The 19,585-nt window shown below is 52.0% G+C and overlaps 1 protein-coding gene across 2 annotated transcripts in view; it reads left to right on the forward strand.

Annotated features, from left to right (window-relative positions):
• SPTBN4 (spectrin beta, non-erythrocytic 4) overlaps nucleotides 1-19,585 on the forward strand; it is a 72,437-nt gene that overhangs the window by 41,397 nt on the left and 11,455 nt on the right. For both annotated transcript variants that reach the window (XM_023649766.2, XM_023649767.2), the window contains 8 exons: nucleotides 653-799; nucleotides 1,803-2,066; nucleotides 13,627-13,851; nucleotides 14,513-14,602; nucleotides 16,737-17,015; nucleotides 17,108-17,238; nucleotides 18,062-18,266; nucleotides 18,667-19,047. In XM_023649766.2, coding sequence (XP_023505534.2) covers nucleotides 653-799; nucleotides 1,803-2,066; nucleotides 13,627-13,851; nucleotides 14,513-14,602; nucleotides 16,737-17,015; nucleotides 17,108-17,238; nucleotides 18,062-18,266; nucleotides 18,667-19,047 — 1,722 coding nt within the window. The remainder of the gene's footprint in view (nucleotides 1-652; nucleotides 800-1,802; nucleotides 2,067-13,626; nucleotides 13,852-14,512; nucleotides 14,603-16,736; nucleotides 17,016-17,107; nucleotides 17,239-18,061; nucleotides 18,267-18,666; nucleotides 19,048-19,585) is intronic.

The raw sequence follows: 19,585 nt of genomic DNA on the forward strand, positions 1-19,585 counted from the left end.
TTCTCACGGCTGGATTTGGGGAGACCTGTGGGCTCCTTAGGAAGGCTGGGTCTGGCTTGTGGGGAACGGGTCTACCTGAGATGGGAGGGCTGCTTTGGAGGGACCTAGACTTGACACCAGTTGGGAGGTTGTTTAGGGGTTCATCTGACCCTATTGGGGGCCTGGGGCTAGATATGGGGGCTTCACTTGATACCCTTGGGGATGGGTTGGGGATCTTGAACTGGTCCTTTTGGAGGTGACGGAGGCTGAATTGAAGAGTCTGAGTGTTGCTACTGGGGAGGGGGCGAATTGGAAATATGCTGAATTAATTTGGAGGGTTGCTTTGGCCGTGGGTGGGGGGACTCTGAGTGGCCCAGTAGTCCTGCCTTGAAGCTTAAGGACTATAGGGAGTTGAGAAAGGCTGTCCTAGGAGAGGGGCGCTAAAGGATGGGCCATTCTGGGGACCTGCCCATCCGTCCTCCACTCTGTGGAAAGAGCTTGAGCTGCCCACACACACACACACATAAAAGCCTCACTTGCAAAGGTTTTTCCATCCTCCCCTCCCCTTCTCAAACCCAGCATCGTACGCCCTGAACCTGGGACTTCCGGGAAGGGATGGGGAGCTATGCCAGGTTGGGGGAACCAGCTGAGCCCCACCCCCTGCCCTGCACAGCTGGATGGCTGGATCCATGAGAAGATGCTGATGGCTCGAGATGGCACGCGGGAAGACGGCCACAAGCTGCATAAGAGATGGCTCCGGCACCAGGCGTTCATGGCCGAGCTGGCTCAGAATAAGGAGTGGTTGGAGAAGATCGAGAGGGTGAGCATGCAGAAGCCCCCTCTGCCCGTGGCAGGTGCCAGAGGCCCCCAGGGAACCCACATGTCATCTCCTACACCCTCCGCTGCCAGTCGGCTGTTCTCACACCTCTGAACTAGCACGGACCATTTCCACACCTGCTCCTAGCTGTGTGGCCTTGAGTCATTCATGGAACCTCTTTGAGCCTCAGTTTGCTCTGCTTTAAAATTAAGGAAAGAGTAAATATTGCTCCTTCCCTGGGCCCTTCAGCACGTAATGTGCTTAACACGCAGCCAGGCACCTAGGAGCTGTAATTGCTATAGTGTTTATTTTCAACATGTAATGTGGCATATGTGGCTCTAGGCCAATGTATATTGGAGCTTGGCTTCAGTCCTGGAGGGTCCCAGGCAGATTTTTGCTCCAAGCCTCAACCCCCAAAACTGCCCCCTAGGCTGGCTGAACCCCAAACCTGCAGCCCTGGATACCCCCACTCTTCTGACTCAAATGGAGACACCCAGGTTGGCCTTAAGCCCTTAAATGGTCGTTGATGCCCCATAAATGGTGGCACGTGGCAAAGCCACTCTTCTTGACTTTGAGTTTAATGGAAGTTCATTTTCTTTGTCTCTCTCTCTCTCTGTGTCTTTCTTCTGTCTCTGTCTCTCTCCCCCTACTTGTCTTTCTTATGGTCCTCTCCTTGTGTTTCTGACTTTATGGGTATGTCTCTGTGTGCATCACTCTATGAGTGCCTGTCTCTCCCTGTCTCCTTCCCATGTGTCTGTTTGTATCTCTCTGTCTCCCTCATCATACCTCTATCTGTTTGTCTTTCTCCTTGTCTCTCTTCCCATGCCTTGGTTCCCTCCATCTCTGGGCCTGTCTCTGCATCCACCCCTCGTGTCTCTGTGTCTCCAACTCCTTATCTCTCTCTCTCCACATCTGCCCCTGTGTCCTGCTATCCCCATATTTCTCTGTCCCTCCCCACCGTCCATCCCCTGCCCCTCACTTCCTGCCTCTTACCCATCTGGGGCAGGAGGGCCAGCAACTGATGCAGGAGAAGCCTGAGCTGGCAGCCTCGGTGCGGAAGAAGCTGGGTGAGATCCGGCAGTGCTGGGCGGAGCTGGAGAGCACCACCCAGGCCAAGGCACGACAGCTGTTTGAGGCCAGCAAGGCTGACCAGCTGGTGCAGAGCTTTGCTGAGCTGGACAAGAAGCTCCTTCACATGGAAAGCCAGCTGCAAGACGTAGACCCTGGTGGGGACCTGGCCACCGTCAACAGCCAACTCAAGAAGCTGCAGGTATGGCCTGGCCGTCCTGGGTGGGGCTTTCTACACCACAGTGGGGCCTGAATCGGTGTCAGACCCTACTCAAGGTATTTCAAACAGAGGGGATTTAATACAGGGATTTATTGCAGATGTGCTGGAAGAGCTGGAAGCAGAAAGGGAATAGTGAGGCAGTCCAGCTAACAGTAGCTGGTGGAGGCAGCCACCACCCCTTGGGCATGGGATGCAAAGGGGTTAGGAAGGATTTAGAGCCAAGAAGCAGTAAATGGGTAACCAGCCCACGGAGGGTTTCACAGGACCTGGATGCCTGTTTCCTGAATGGAGAAACCAAGGCCCAGAAGCAGGGGAATGGCTTTGCACAGAATAATAGTGAGAGTCATGGAGTACGTCCTCCAACAGTCTCTGTGCTGAGCTCTCACTGACTCCTCCCAGCAGCCATATAAGATTGATACTGTTACTATCCCCTGTTTTACCAGTGGGAAAGCTGAGGCACGGAGGTGAAATAGTTGGCCCAAGGATACACAGCTAGCCAGTGTCCCCCTTACAAAACAGGGGACTCTGAGAGAACAGGCATAGTGTCTGCTTTATCTCTGTTCCTGGCTTGGCAGCCAGTGGATGCTCAGTATCTGACCGTTCGATCTGAATGACTGGAGGTGTGAACATGTGTGTTGCGTCACGCCTCCCAGCGTGTGACAGCTCCTGCCTTTCCGTGCCAGGAACAATGCCTGGCCATGACCAGCGGGAGGCTGAGGCTCTGGGAGGTGAACTTACTGGCCCAGGGTAGCAAACGGCAGAGCCTGAGTTCAGATCCAGGTCCCTCGACTCTTCTTGCCCCTTTGATGCGCGTCCTGCATAGTTAGGCTTCTAAAGTGCTTGGCACTGGGTCTGGCAAAGAAAAAGGCTGACCACTAATAAAAGCATAATGACACGGATTAGTATTTATTCCTTTATCTATGCAGCGAATCTTTATGGAGCACCTACTGAATGCACGGTGCTTTTCTAGGGGCTGGAATACAGCAGTGGGCAGAAGTGACCCCACATCGCTGCCCTGTTGGGGAGGCAGGCAAAGGGGCAGAGAGACAAGCAGATCAGATATGACGCCAGTCATTGCCTCAAATGCCTTTGTCTCCAGGACCCCTTTACACTCTTACAAATCATTGCAATCCCCAGAGAGCTTTTGTGTGTGGATTATACTGATTTGAAATGTACCATATTAAAAATGAAAACTTGGGCTGGCCCTGTGGCCTAGTGGTTAAGTTTGGCGTGCTCTGCTTTGGCAGCCCTGGTTAGGATCCCGGGTGCAGACCTACACCACTCACCAGCGGCCATACTGTGGTGGTGACCCACATACAAAATAGATGCACACTGGCACAGATGTTAGCTCAGGGCCAGTCTTCTTCAGCAAAAAGAGGAGGATTGGCAGCAGATGTTAGCTCAGGGCTGATCTTCCTCAAAAATAAATAAATAAATAAATAAAAGAGTATACTGCCTATATTTAAAAAAAAAAAAGAGGAAGACTGGCAACAGATGTTAGCTCAGGGCAAATCTTCCTCAGCAAAAAAAATAAAAAAATAAAATTGAGAACTATTTAAATTATTGATTCTCATAAAAACAGCAATAACAAATCCATCACTTATTCACCCCAAAGCATTCTTTTAGGAAGAATAACTCTATTTTCCAAGACAAAAGAAAATGCAGTCAGATGATGGGCCTTGTGTTCAGTGTCGCAGCCCTCTCTCATGGCTGGCTTTGGAGAAAAGCGCAGATCCCCACCTCTGCTTCTGCGTCCAGTCTGTTACACCAGCACGGGTCATCTGGTCCTTGCAAACCCCGCAGTGCACTTGGGAAAGAATGAAAGTGATAAAGGCAAATAACACTTTAGTAGTTTTATAAAAATGGTTGTGACCTTACAGACCCTTTGGAAAGATCTCAGGGAGTCCCTGGCCCGCATTTTGAGAACCGCTGATGTACGCTACGTGCTGGGCACTGGTCGCCCTCCTGCCTCCCCAGGAGCCCTGCGGGGGAGGTGCTCTTGTACTCTTGAGGAAACCACAGCACAGAAAGGGTCCGTGGCTTGCCTGAGGTCACACAGCCACCGAGAGGCCATTCAGAGCCCTGTTTAGTTCCTGTCCACCCTCCTCCCTTGACTCTCCCAGGCCACAGTGGGGAGAGTGGCCCTCTTGCTGGCCTCTGAGAAACCGATCACTGCCTGAGATCCAGACCCCATTGGCTGGGCAGGCCGTGGACAACACGGGGTGACTCAGCCCCAAGTCTGCTCTGAAGGATTGCCCAGAATGTCAGCAGAGACAAGTGGTGGCCTAGATGGTCAGGCAGAGAAGGGAGCAAGCAGTTCAAGCAGCCAGGGGCCAAGTGACGAAAGCTTGGACAGGGGACGCAGATGGACTTGGGTTCAAATCCCAGGCAGGGCGCACGTTCAGTCCCTGTCTGAGCCTCTGTCGCCCCCTCTTGAGGACTTGAGGAGGACCACATCTGTCTGGGCCTCCCAGGGCCAGATGAGTTTGCGCACAGACAGCACCCACTTAGCGCGATGCCTCGGGTGTGGTGGGCTCCCACGAAATGGGGGTCGGTGACTGTCAGGGTCCCAGCGGGAACCAGAAGGCGTCCTCTGAGGACAGTTTGAGGAGGGCTTATGGGCAGTCTTGACAAAGGTGTGAACAGGGAATGGGGAAGCCACAGGGGGAGTGCAGCATGGTGGGGCTGACCGCCAGGAGCCTTGACTTCCCCGGGAGAGGAAGGAGAGAGTCGCCAGGCGGGAGCTGGGATCCTCAGTCAGAATGGCAGCCAGCCCGAGGCATTGCTGCAGGTAGGAGCTGGGAAATGATGCTCCCGCCTGCCTCCTCTTTCCTCCGGGCTCCTGCGGGCTCCCCCTAATCCAGCCAGGGCCAGCTTCATGCGTGTGTTCGCGCAGGGCCCCGCACTTGTTTTAACGCTCTGCTGTCGCTCTCTTGAAATTCTTAATAATATTTGAACAAGGAGCCCTGTATTTTCATTTTGCCCTGGACCCCACAGATTATGCCGCCACTCCTGAGCCCAGCCTACCTGCAAGCCAGAAGGCGGGGGAGCCAATTCTGGAGGGTCTGGATTCAAATCATAGCCCCGCCACTTACCAGCTGTGTGATGCTAGGCAAGTGGCATTACTTCTGGCTCTGAGCCCCAGGTGCCTGTCTGTGCAACGAGAAGGACCCTAATGCTAAGCCACTCCTTGACAGCGGGATTGTGGGAGACAGTACAGCACCGAGGTCAAGGCCATGGGTGCTGGAGCCTGGCTGCCTGGGGTCACGCCCTGCCTCTGTGACTGACCAACAGGGTGACCTGGCAATGACTTCTCTCTTTGTGCCTCGGTTTCTTCTTCAGTAAAATGGACGTAATTACAGTATTGACCTCATGTGGACGTGGTAAAGATTATAAGACACAATGTGTAATGTCGTTCCAGAATTGCTGATGCAACAAATCTAAGATTCAGTATTTGTTTACAGGTGTTTAAATTTTAATTGCTTTCACCCAGAGGGTATATATCATCACTACACTGTGTCCGAAAGTTCCCAGGGTTAGTTATTTCTCCCTCTTCGGTGTCGTTATGTTATTTATGTGAAACAGTTGTTTGTTTGTATTCCACTTGGGCATTCCCCTCACCCATATAGCTGTTTAAAAATGTATTTTGGAGGGTGATATAGGAAACGTTAATTTAGTGTTAGAAGTCAGAACTCTCATCAGTTCATTTAATCTTGCCAAGTTGCTTGCCCGAGTCCTGGTGGCCGTTAATGCCCTCTCCCCAGCAGCAAGGAGACCTCCTGTTTCTGCCCATATTTGTCCACACTTGCTATTGTCAGATTTTGTAGATTTTTCCCAGCCTGATGGATGAGTGTTTGCACCTGCATTTTTGGGGGAACTCGTGAGCTGGAGTATCCTGTCTGTCTTGGCTGTTCACATCGCAGAGGGAGAATTTGGGGCTCCTGCTCCGGCAGAGTGCAGAGCCGGCTGGTCCCTCCCCACTGCGGGTGTAGCCCCACCAAGCTCTGGAGACCATGAGGTGGGGTCCTCCTTGTTCAAGGGAGGACTGGGGCCCAGAGGGGACTAGGGAGTGGCTCGAGGTCACACAGCGATGGACCTCAGCGGCAGGCCCCAGCACAGGACTCCTGGGCCCTTTCCCCAGCAGAGGGAGCCCGAGGCAGAGAGTGACCCAGTGGGCCACGGCCCCCAGATGGAGCCCAGCTGGGCCTCAGGAGCTGCCGCTGGGGAGGGGAGGGGCTCCCAAGGCCGCTGTCCTCTGGGGCCCTCCTGAGAGCCCAGAGTCTGGGCAGACGCAGGAGCAAGCGGCGGCTGCCGTCCAGCCGGAGCATTTCCTGGCTGCCTCGCTGGGGCCAGGCTGGGCTGGGGGAGGTGCTGGCTCGGGTCTGAGGGGGTGTGGATGTGTGAGTGATCTGTCCCCCTCTGCCTCTCTCTGGGCCTGTCTCTCAGTCCTGCGCCCCAAGTTCCTCTGTGTCTCTCTTTCTCTTAGTTTCCGTCTCTCCCATCTCTGTCTCTTTCTCATCTCTCTGTCTGTCTCTCTGTATCTTTGTCCTTCTGTCTCCATCTCTGGGTCTCTCTCTTTCTCTGTATTTTTGTCTTTCTCACTCTCACCTCTCTCTCTTTTTATTTCAATTCTCCATCTCTGCCTCTCTCCCTTGTCCCTGTGTCCTTCTTCTGTCCTCCCCCTTGTCCCCTGCCCCAGCCGCTGCCCCAGGCCTCCTGGGACCCCACCTGCCAGGTCTAGGCCACATGACCCAGAGCCCTCTCTCAGGGCCTCCTGCCCAACTGTCCTTCCTGGCTGAGGGACCAGATGGTGGAGTCCCAAGCCCCCGCTTTCGCAGTCCTCAGGGGCCCAGCCAGCTGGTCTGGCTCAGCCACCGGCTCCTGCCTGGGGAGGGAGGCGCTGGTCTCCTGCCATCTGAGGGGGACGAGCCAGGGGAAAATGCACTGGAGGCTTTGCAGCTGCTACTCTGAGTCCCTGGGGGCTCCTCACCGCTCACCCTAAGCAGGGCTCGCTCTCTGGCCAAGGAGTGGCCTCTTTCCCCTTTTCCTTCTGCGTCCCCCATTTCTTCATCTAGCTGAGCATGGCCTAGGCGAAAAGTCCAGCCCCAGGGGCTACACAGGCCAGGGTTGGAATCCCCAATCCACTACTGTGTGACCTGAGACAAGGGACTCTACCTTTCTGATCCTCATCCTCCCGAATGATGGAGAAGCAGAGTGGCTGAGAGCCACGAGGGTTTTGTGGTTACATGGTCCTGGGTTCAAATTCGGGCTCTGGCAGTTTTTGCTCTGGGCCAGTGACTGCTTCTCTCTGAGCCTCAGTTTCCCCAACTGGAAAATGGGAAGGCAGAAAGGTGGGTCTGAGCAGGAGCCGGGTTGATCTGGGGTCGGTACTGGCTGTATCACTACCCACATAGCCTCAGGCCTTTTGGAAGTGGGTTCCTGTCTTTGTTTTGTTTTTTGAACTTTGATGTCTTTTTTAAAAATTGAGATTTAATTTCCTGCCTTAAAATGCACACTTTTAAAATATACAGATCAGTGGTTCTTAGTATATTTGCAAAGTTGAGCAACTCTCAGCACTAACTAATTCCAGAACAATTTCATCACCCCGAAAAGAAATGCCGTACCCATGAGCTCCCGCTCCTAATTTACTCCCTCTACGAATCTTTCTGTCTCCTTAGATTTACCTATTTTGGACATTTCATATAAATGGAATCATACAACATATGGCCCTTTGCGTCTGGCTTCTTTCACTTAACATAATGTTTTCGAGAGTCGTCCATGTTGAAGGATGCATCAGTGGCTCCTACTGGTTTTCTTGTTTAAATAGAGTTTAATTTTTTTAAATGTTCATCTTTAATGCTGCCCAGCTAAGAGAGGCAGGACAGCACGGTGACTAGTCCAGCAAAGTCAACACGCGTTTACAGAGATGTGCTCCGTGCCAGGCACGTGCCCGCTGCCTGGATCCAGTGGTGAGGGAAGTAAACAGCCCCATCTTCGCTGACCTCAGAGGCTGCTGTGAGGATGAAATGAGTTCCTCCTCGTCCAGTGCTTACGGCAGTGCCTGGCAGGGAGCGACCGTCAGGCGGTGTTAGCTATGATTGCTGTTATGGGAGGAAACTCAAACCTTGGCGTTTAATGGGAACAGTCGCAAGTCTTTCTGCCCCTCCGCACACAGTCTCCCTCCCCGGGTGTAGCTGCTCTCAACAGTTTCTTCTCTATCGTTCTAGAAACATTCTGTGCACGCACCCACATACACGTGCCCTACAGACCACAGCGAAGCTCGCCTTTTCGCCTGATAGTACATCCTAGGTGTCCTTCCCTGACGCAGAATCTGTGGATACACCTCGTCCTTTTAGACGGTTGCGTGGTATTCCATGGGGTCGTTTGACAGTCCGTCCTTAACCAGCACTCTGTGGACAGACCTTTGGGCTGTTTCCAGGCTTCTGCTGGTATAAATCGTGCTGCTGCAGATGCCCCACCCGTGTGTATCTGAGCCCACCTGCAGGTGTTTCCGCAGAAAACAGTCCTTCCAAGTAAAGCTCTGGGACCCAAAGGAGTGTGCACTAACTTTTTAAAATATTTTATTCTTTTTCGTTTGGGTGAGGAAGTTTAGCCCTGAGCTAGCATCTGTGCCCATCTTTCTTTATTTTATATGTGGGACGCCTGCCACAGCATGGCTGGATAAGTGGTGTGTAGGTCCGCGCCCGGGATCCGAACCCGAGAACCCCAGGCTGCTGAAGCAGAGTGCGAGCTTAACCACTGCACCACCAGGCCGGCCCCCGCATTAATATTTTTGCTAGATATTGACAAGTGTCCTCCTGCCAAGACAGTGGACACACCTGCCACATGACAGCCGTCCTCTCCCCACCTGTTCACCATCATTAGGTATCACCAAGCTTTCTCATCTCTGCTAATGTGAGAAAGGAAAGATGCTGTCTTTAGTTATTTGTTTTAATTCAATTTATTTAAACTAAAAAAACACCCAAAACCATCCCCCTGTTTCTCCCACCCCCCACCCCAACCCCTGCCTCTGGCTCTGTTCTCTGCATCTATGAGCTTATATAATATATATATCTAATATATATTTTATATCTATATTATATATATGTATTTATATCTATATATTGTGTATTGTATAATATATTCTATATTAAAATAATATATATTAAATCTAATATATATATTTTACTTATATATATTTTAGATCCCATATATAAGAGACATCACACAGTATTTCTCTTTCTCTGTCTGACTTATTTCACTTAGCTTAATGCCCTCAAGATCCATCCATGTTGTCGCAAATATCAAGATTTCATTCTTTTTTATGGCTGTATAATATTCCATTGTATGTATGTGTATATATATACACCATGATTTCTTTATCCATATATCCATTGATGGACACTTAGTTTGTTTCCATAGCTTGGCTGTTATAAATAATGCTGCAGTGAACATGAGGGTGCAGGTATCTTTTTGAATTCATGTTTTCATTTTCTTTGGATAAATACCCAGAGGTGGAATTGCTGAATCATATTGTAGCTCTGTTTTTAGTTTTTTGAGGAATCTCCATACTGTTTTCCATAGTGGCTGCACCAGTTTACATTCCCACCAACAGTGCACAAGGGTTCCCTTTTCTCTACAAGATACCTTTTTTTTTTCTTAAAGATTGGCACCTGAGCTAACAACTGTTGCCAATCTTCCTTTTTGTTTTCTTCTCCCCAAAACCCCCCAGTACATAGTTGTATATTCTGGTTGTGAGTGCCTCTGGTTGTGCTATGCGGGACGCCACCTCAGCATGGTGCGTTGAGCAGTGCCATGTCCGCTCCCAGGATCCGAACCGGCGAAACCCTGGGCCGCCAAAGCAGAGCTCTAGAACTTAACCACCCGGCCATGGGGTCAGCCCTACAAGATACTGTTTTGTAGTTATTTTAATTTGTATTTTTCTGAACACTGAAAGAGGCTGAACATCTCTTCATGTGTTTAATGACCTTTGTACTTCTGTATCCTTTGCCTGTGTTTGCAGGAAAGGATACACAGTAAATGGATGTTCAGAATATGCGGCATTCTTGCAGAGGTAGAAAAGTATCAGTGCCTGGAAGTATACCATCTCAGGTCACACAGCCACTTTCTGGAGAGGCTGTGGAGGGGTTTTCCTTGAATGGGGAACCAGAACTTATAACCTTCATAGTTCTGACTATATTTAAGAGTTCCTGAAATCTAATGCATTTTAGTTTTTCTACACAGCACTACAATAATTTTCTCAGCAAGAATGGTTTTGGGGTGACTGTTTTATTTTATTTTATTATTTCTACAGCTTGTCATTGTGCCTTTTAAAAATTTCCCTCTTACGTAGCTTTGACTTGTTGTGAGGTTTGATTTTTATGACTCCTACAGATTGTGCATGTACCATCTGGAACTCTTTGGGATACAGTTCTTGGAACTTCAACCCAAATTGACTTAGGCTGAAAGGTGGCATTATTGGCTCAGACAGCTAAAAGACCCAGAGGCGATGCAGCTTCAGGCATGGCTGGATCAGTTACTCAGACCTCGTCCTCAGGAATCTCTGTCTGCATTTCTGGGCCCTGCTTGCCTCTGTATTGGCCTCATTGTCAGGGAGCCTGTTCCCTCCTGGTGGCAAGATGGCCCCCAGTACCCCAGACCTACTTTCTACCAGCTTAGGAACCCCATGGGAAAGAGAGCACCCCTTCTAGGCACAAACACTTTTCCAGGAAAAGTGGGTAGAGTTTTCATTGGCTTATCTTAAGTCACATGGGCCGTCTCTGACTCAATCCTTGTGGCCAGGGTGATTCGGTGTTGTCATTGGCCAGGCCTGAGTCACATGGCCGTCCTTGGACCACGGGGTTTCATCAGCCCCTGTGAAAGCTGGAAGAGTTTTCATTGGCCCAGCTTAGGTCACATGCCATCTCTTACCCAATCCCTGTGGCCAGGGTGATTTCAGTGTTCTGATTGGTTAAGCTTGGGTCATGTGGCCACCCTCGGACCTCTAGGTTTTCTTAGTCCATCCGGAAGTGGAGGATCTGAGAGTGGAATTCAGGTCCTGGGAGGGGATGGAGGTTGGGCAGGCAAAGACAACAGCTCTGCACCAGAGACCCTGGGACAAAAGTCTTCACTTGGTTTTTGAGTTTTAAGTTTGGGGCTGTAGTCATTTGCTGTAATCTGTTACCACTTAATTTCATTATTCTTTTCTTTTCTAGTTTTCCTCCATCTGTTTAGAATCACATGAAGAATACATAAATCTAGTCTTTTGGCAAATGATCTTACTAACCCAGAAGTCTTCAGTAAAATGTAAAGTCCGCCTTCAGGCCACTTCCCTGTCCCACATCCCAAAGGGAACCTCAGTTATTTGGTGCGCGTTCTTCTAGACCGTTTAGGAATCTACCTATATGGAGTTTTAATGCGCATTTTATTTTATTTGCTTTTCATGTTTTGTTTATTTATAATTTATAATTTTAAATAAATAAGTTTTATGGTTCAGACATCAAAAATGATATTAAAAAGCCTATGGGAAAAATCTCTCCTTCATCTCTGTCCTCATTCGCTGAGTTCTCCTCCCCCAATACGTACCATCTGTTATTAATTTCTTCTTTATTCCAGCGAATTTTTATGCATGTGCAAGCCACTACAAGTATATATTCATAGGTGTGTTCTAAACTGTTTTTTCCTCTGAACGGTAAGTCTTGGCTATTATTCCATACTGATGTGGGTTTATTTAACCATTTCACATTGACGGGCTTTAAGGTCATTGCCAATTATTTTTATTATAAACTCTGCTACAGTGAGATCCTTGGACAAACATCCCTTTTACGATGAACATCCTTCGACAGACATCATGGCGCATATGTGCCAGTATTTCTTTAGACATATTCCTAGAAGGGGAAGTGCAAGCGCCGGGTCAAAGCATATGCACATTTTTGCATTTTGATAGGATTTGCCAAATTGCCTGCCAAGAAGGCTCTAGTAATTTACACACCACTGACAGTGGCTGAGTGTGCCCGTTTTCCTGCATCTTTGCCAATACTAGATATTATCAATCTTTTACATTTTTGCCAATCTGATGAGTAGAAAAGGCTACCTTGTCTTACTTTGTATTTTCCTGCTGATTAGTGAGACTGGGCATCTTTTCATGTGCTTTTTTTCCCCCTTCTATGTGTTGTCTGTTCACATCGGATGCCCATGTCTCTTTGGGGCCGTCTTTTTCTTTGTTGATGTCATTCATTTATGCATTGAACCACTCAGAGTTGAAGGCCTCTTACATGCCAGACACAGTTTTAGGCACTCGAGAATACAGAGGTGAATTGACACAGCTGCTGCCCTCATGAGGCTCACATTCTAGAAGCAGGAGACCAGTAAAAAACCCACAAGTAGGGGTTGGCCTCGTGGCGTAGCAGTTAAGTTCGCACACTCTGCTTCAGTGGCCAGGGGTTTGTGGGTTCAGATCTGGGTGCAGACCTGTGCACCGCTTGTCAAGCCATGCTGTGGTGGCATCCCACATATAAAATAGAGGAAGATGGGCATGGATGTTAGCTCAGGGCCAGTCTTCCCTCACACACAAACAAACAAACCAAAACCAACCCACAAGTAAAGACAGAGTTACAGATGGTGCTAATTGCTGTGGAGACAAAGGAAGCAGGATAAAGGAGAATTCTTTGATTGTTCAAGAAACTGGTTCCTTGCTCTAATACGTATTAAATATTTTTCCAGTTTGTCTTTTGCCTTCTAACGACCTCTAGAAATTTGGGTTGATGCAAAAGCCTTCTATGTGGCCAAATTTATAAATCTTTCCCTTTATGGTTTTTATGCCTGGAAAGATTTTCTCCATCCCAGGATTACAAAAGCGTTTGCCCAGGTTTTCTTCTAATGCCTTAAGGATTTACTTATTCCATTTAAGTCTTTAATCCATCTGGAATTGTTTTCAGCATAAAGAGCGAGGAAGGGATCCAGCTAAATTGGTTAGCCAGTTGGCCCATAACCATTCATTGAATAATCCACCTTTTCCTTAGAGATTTGAAAAGGCCTCTAGAAAGTATATGAATTCTCCTGTGTATGTGGGTCTGCTTTGGTACTTTCTATCCCGCTATCGCATCAACCATTGAAATCACTATAGCTTTCTGTTTATGACGCTTGGAAAGCTGGCTCTTTGGACAAATTAACTGCTCCAGGCTTCAGTTTCCTCCTCTGTGAAACGGATCCCACCAATCTTGAAGCATTGTTCTGAGAATTAATGAATTAATGGACCACTTTAGTCCCGGGGCCCAGGTAAGCCTCTTTGGGAAGGTAGCATTTGAGCTGAAATCTAATTGACAAGGAAGAGCGTACCTGGCAGAGGGTATAGCAAGGGCAAAGGCCCTGAGGCAGGAACTAGCTTAGTGTGGAGGGCAGCGCTTCTGCAGGGAATTGAGCCAGGGGAGAGTGGATGGTGGGCGGCGGCGAGGGGTTTGGCTGTCACCATAAAGGTCCTGGAGAGTCACAGCAGGGTGGGGAGGGAGGGTGGAGCCCGCTGACCCCGCCCCTGTCCCCGCAGTCGATGGAGTCGCAGGTGGAGGAGTGGTACCGCGAGGTGGGAGAGCTGCAGGCGCAGACGGCGGCGCTGCCGCTGGAGCCGGCGAGCAAGGAGCTGGTGGGCGAGCGGCAGAACGCGGTGGGCGAGCGCCTGGTGCGCCTGCTCGAGCCGCTGCAGGAGCGCCGCCGCCTGCTGCTCGCCTCCAAGGAGCTGCACCAGGTGGCGCACGACCTCGACGATGAGCTGGTGAGGACCGGCGCGGGCATCTGGGGCGGGACCCGCAAAACCAGGAGGGATGGGCGAGGACGGGCGGGCCGAGGGGGTGGAGCCTGGGCGCGGGGGCGGGGCCGTGGGACCTTGGCGGGACCCAGGGTGGAACCGGCCAGAAGCTCCGTCATTCAATCCTTCACTTACTCCTTTGCTTATTCACTCATTCATTCTTTCACATTCCTTTATTCACTTCCAATCACGCATAAAGTCATTTATTCATTGACTCATCCTTTATTCCATCCTATACAGAATCCAAAGGGAAAAACAGACTTGTCCCCAGACAGCGACAACCCGGGGTGGTTAGGGCTGTGACGGGGCAAGACGAGGGGGCTGTGGGAGCTCAGAGGAGGCAACTGACCAAGGTGCGAAGTCAGGGAGGGTTTCCCGGAGGAGATGGAGTCTGAGCTGGGGGAGTGGAAAGGGAATTCCAGGAAGCAAGACCTGCCTGCACAGAGGCCAGAGGTAAGCTTGAGTGCAGAGTGCAGACAGAACATGTCCAGAGAGGAGGCCGAAGATGGGAGCAGGCGAGAAAGGGCCTTGGATGCTGTGCAGGTGGCTGACAGTTTAGTTGGGATGCAGAGGTCCTTGGCCTGCTCCCTGTCTCCTCCCCTTGACCTGCTCCCTGTGTGCTCTCCAGGCGTGGGTCCAGGAGCGGCTGCCGCTGGCCATGCAGACGGAGCGAGGCAGTGGTTTGCAGGCTGTCCAGCAGTACATCAAAAAGAACCAGGTGAGCAGAGCCAGGGCGAGAGGTGGGTGAGGACACATTTGCGTATGAGTGATAGAAAACAGTTCAAGGTGGTGAAAACCAAAAAGGGGAATTTATTGGCTCTTGTAATTAAAAGACTTGTGGACAGCAGGTACAGATGCATCCAGGTGTTTCCACGATGTCATGAATCTCTCAGCTCCGTTGTTGGTTTGTTGGGTTTTTTTTCTGTGTTAACTTTATTCTCAGGCCAGCTCTCCTCTCCTGATGGTAAAAGACCTCCAACAGATTCAAGTTTGCATCCCACCAGTAAAACTGAAGGGAGTTTCTCTCTCTCAGTAATTTCAGCCATCGTCCTGGGAATAACTCTTATGGGCACAACTTGAGTGGCATGTCCACCCCTGAATCAGTCATGGTGGCCTGGAATTTAGACAGCTCTGACTGGGCTGGGCTCAGGGCCCGTCCTCAGAACCTGCAGGTGGAGTCAGCTTTAACTTAGTCACCTGGGCTGAGATGGAGGCAAGGGGGTTCCCCAAAGGAAAACCAGGGTCCCATGGCTAGAAGTGAGGAGAATGGCTATTGGGCAAGGAAAAAGACAACAACCAACAAGAGCTCAAAACGCCCACAGGGAGAAAGGGCTGAGATCATCAGCGAGCCAGTGCTGACTTCTAAGCTGAGCACTGTGGGGGGCTTCTGAGCCCCCAAAATCTCTGAATCTGTATTCCCCTCTCCGGCCTCAGTTTCCACATCTAAATAAGCAGAGAGGTGGTCTAGAGCAGTGGGTCTCCAGTCACTTCGCAGAGGAACCCGTAGGTCAAAGTAACTCTTTCGACAAAGCCCAAAGAAAGACACACAAAAGAGATTAATAATAATAATAAGACGTTGATTAAACACTTACTGTGTGCCAAGAATTGTCCTGGGGGTTATGTCAGTTATTTAATTTAATCCCCACAAGAATCCTATGAGGTAGGTATTGTCGTTACCCCCTTTTACCAAAAAAAATGTAGGTTGGGAGACCAGGGCACTGAAGGATGGTGGGGAGGAGGCTACACAGGTGGTTTAGAATGGTTCGTGGTCATGCTGCACTGGATGAGTTCTTCAAGAGGCTGGACTTTGTCTTAGATTTTGTTTTTCTCTCTTGATGAAAGTACTCTTGGCCGTTGACAGTATTGGGGACCAACAGAACCGGTTTGTCATTTTCACAGTCGAGGGACCCAATCGAGTGCACTTAATGCTTAAAATTGGGGCCGCTCAGCCGTGTGTGAGAGCGCCGGATACACCGGGGCTGTTAAACGAATAATTGCAGCTCATACTGACGGAGCACCTTCTGCGTGCCCGGCCCAGTTCTGAGTGCTCCACGCTACAGCCACCCTGTAAGGTCGATCTTGGCGAGACACCATAGCCGCGTGACTCTGGCAAGCTCTTCAAGCTGTCTGAGCCTCAGCCTCCTCATCTGTGAAGTGAGGACGCTAATGACCTGGCTCCTGGGGTCCCCAAGTGAGGACTAGATGAGTGGCTACGTTACGCAAAGCCCTTACTTGGCAAAGTACTGGGCAGGAGGCCAGCGCTCAGCGTGGGCTGTTATAGTCATCTCTGTTCACCAGCTGAGGAAGCTGAGGCCCAGGAGAGGTGAAATAAGGTCATCAGCAAGCACAGCGCTGGTTGAGGGAACCTTCTGGGGTGATAGGAGTGTCCCATGCCCTGATCTGGGTATGTGGGTGTAGACATGTGTAAAAGTATCTCGAGCTATACCCCTAAGATTCGAGCACTCACTATCTATAAGTTATACCCCAGCTGCCCCTGAGCAACCTGATTTTCAGGCCTGTGTTTCAACCAATAAGGGGTATCTTGTGTCACCCCGCGTCTTGGATCAGCGCGCCGTCTCTGGAGCCAGCCTCCCGTGTTCAAACCGTGTCACCCCCTTCCTAGCTGCTTGTTCTCAAGCGACGTCCTTCCAGAGGGTGCCTGTTTTCCCACCTGCAACATGGGGGTGTGGGTGAGCGAGTCACCGCAAAACGCTTCCGCGGTCCCTGGCCCGTGGTGGGCCATCTGCAGTGTTTGTCATTCTCTCCCGGGCCGTGCGGTTGCGGGGCGCACGCGGTCTGGCCCGGCCTGGGAGCCCCCTCCCCAACCACGCGCCCCGCTCCCGCCTCCCCAGGGCCTGCGGCGGGAGATCCAGGCACACGGGCCACGCCTGGAGGAGGTGCTGGAGCGCGCGGGCGCGCTGGCCTCGCTGCGCAGCCCCGACGCGGAGGCCGTGCGCCGCGGCCAGGAGCAGCTGCAGAGCGCCTGGGCCGGCCTGCGGGAGGCGGCCGAGCGGCGGCAGCAGGTGCTGGACGCCGCCTTCCAGGTGGAGCAGTACTACTTCGACGTGGCCGAGGTGGAGGCGTGGCTGGGCGAGCAGGAGCTGCTCATGATGAGTGAGGACAAGGGCAAGGTGCGCCCGGGCTGGGGGTGCGGGGGGGCCTGGGGGCGCTGGAGCCCGGGGCCGGCCGCTGCCGCCTCATCGCGGGCGCCCTGTGCCCCCAGGACGAACAGAGCACCCTGCAGCTGCTCAAGAAGCACCTGCAGCTGGAGCAGGGCGTGGAGAACTACGAGGAGAGCATCGCGCAGCTGTCGCGCCAGTGCCGGGCGCTGCTGGAGATGGGGCACCCGGACAGGTGCGCGGGCGGCGGGATCTGGGCCAGTTCTTAGGGTAGAGTCCAGCAGGATCTGAAGCTTCGCTGTGGAAATTGGGACAGGGCCAGAATTGGACTTTTGGGTGGGACGGACCCTCATTGCTTCCTGCCAGAGCCCTCGGATTTTGGCAAGTGGTTGGGGCCGGAATGGAGGGGCACTGCCCAGGGATGGTTGAGAGGGTGAGGCCAGGAGCACGGGCATTTGCGTGTAGGAGTGGGGGGCGATGTGTAGGACTCAGGAGAGAAGTAAGAGCTCAGAACAGGGGAGGACCCTCTTGCTACCCAGTTGTGGGAGGACAGAGAAGCCTGGAGTGTTGTGGCTGGGCCTGAGATCTCCGGAATGGCCCAGCGTGTGGCTTCTCTGAGGTCAGGAGTAGGGGCCACATCTGGGAGGCCTGGACCTGGGCTGAGATCTGAGAGGGAGGGCAAGCTGGCCCTCTGTCCCCCTGAGCCCAGAGAGTGGGACTGTAGGTGAGTCAGGTTGGCTGGGGACCCACGTAGGGAGTCCTGAGCCCCACCCTGGTCACTGGAGGGGCAAGTGTGGGGCCACAGATAGAAAGGCTGTGAGGAGAGAGGGCAGCGAGCTCATCAAGCTCTGAGTTTGCCCTGAGCGCTGAGATGCAAGGACCGGGTTAACTGAATCCAAGATGCAGAAAACAGAGTCCTACCCGGACGGAGTCCCAGGGGCCTCAGCCCTGCCTGAAGGTTCAGCCCTGGCCTGGGAGTGGGGTTGGGGGGGGCGGTCACAGCTCAATCCTGGAAGTCTCACGGGGCTCCATCCCGGCCCCTGCCTGTCCCCCACCAGCGAGCAGATCAGCCGGCGGCAGTCCCAGGTGGACCGCCTGTACGTAGCCCTCAAGGAGCTGGGAGAGGAGCGCAGGGTGAGCCTGGAACAGCAGTACTGGCTGTACCAACTCAGCCGCCAGGTGGATGAGCTCGAGCACTGGATTGCCGAGAAGGAGGTGGTGGCTGGCTCCCCCGAGCTCGGCCAGGACTTCGAGCACGTCACGGTGAGCATCCTCAGTACTAGCAGTAACACCAGTGGCCCCTGTGTATGCTGCTGAGGCTCTCTGGGCCTCAGTTTCCCCATCCATAATTTGAGGGTAATAACAGCACCCAACTCCTGGCTCTGTTGTGAGACAAAGGAATTAACATAGTGTAAAGCACTTAAGATGGTCCTCAGCACACGTGGTGCCTGACACAGTGAGTGTTCATTATGATTATCATCTTATTTTTATTATTGTGGTTACTATTATTGCTGCAGACTAAAGTGTTAGATATTATTTTTTATTGCTATTGTCATTACTATTTTTGTTATTACTCTTACCTGCCGTAGGATGGTGGGTGGAGGGGGCTTGCATGTCATACAGCACCTTCGCCCATGCTGTGCCCCCTACTTCCCGGTGGCAGGTGCTGCAGGAGAAATTCTCCGAGTTCGCCAGCGAGACGGGCACGGCAGGGCGGGAGCGGCTGGCGGCCGTGAACCAGATGGTGGATGAGCTGATCGAGTGCGGCCACACGGCGGCGGCCACCATGGCCGAGTGGAAGGATGGGCTGAACGAGGCCTGGGCCGAGCTGCTTGAGCTCATGGGCACCCGGGCCCAGCTGCTGGCCGCCTCGCGGGAGCTGCACAAGTTCTTCAGCGATGCCCGCGAGCTTCAGGGACAGATCGAGGAGAAGCGCAGGCGGCTGCCCCGCCTGACCACCCCGCCTGAGCCGAGGCCCAGTGCCAGCGCCATGCAGAGGACCCTGCGCGCCTTTGAACATGACCTGCAGCTGCTCGTGTCGCAGGTGGGGCGCCGGCGGCCAGGAGGGGAGGTGGGGGGCCTGGACAGCGTGGCCAAGGAAGGCTGGGCAGCAGAGCAGGCAGAAATCAGGCTTAAGAGCAGGCAGAAATTAGACGGGGGAACAGACAGAAAACAGACCACGGCACAGGGAGAAATTAGATGATGGGGCAAGTGGAAAATGGACCAATTGTGTGGCACACAGAAAGCAGACGGGGACTGAAAAAAGTGGTGTGGTATGTTTGGTAGAAATTAGACAATATTCCCAGTGGAGACCGGACAGGGGATCTCCTAGAAACTGCGAAGTGCATGTTACCCAAATCCAGAGGGAGAGTCTAAAGGGAGTTGAGAGAGGGTTAAGAGAAATTTGGCTGTGGGGCAGATAGAAATTAGGCGGCAGGTCTCTGATAGGAATCCTATGATTTCCCTCAAAGGAATTTGAAGGGGTGGATGTAGTGGAAATGGCAACAGAGCTAACAGAGGTCAGGCAGGGGGCCTGACAGGAATTGGGAGGCAGATCTGAGAAATCAGATGGAAATGAAGCC

This window comes from Equus caballus, chromosome 10 (genome assembly GCF_041296265.1).
Source record: "Equus caballus isolate H_3958 breed thoroughbred chromosome 10, TB-T2T, whole genome shotgun sequence".
NCBI classification, from domain to species: domain Eukaryota; kingdom Metazoa; phylum Chordata; class Mammalia; order Perissodactyla; family Equidae; genus Equus; species Equus caballus.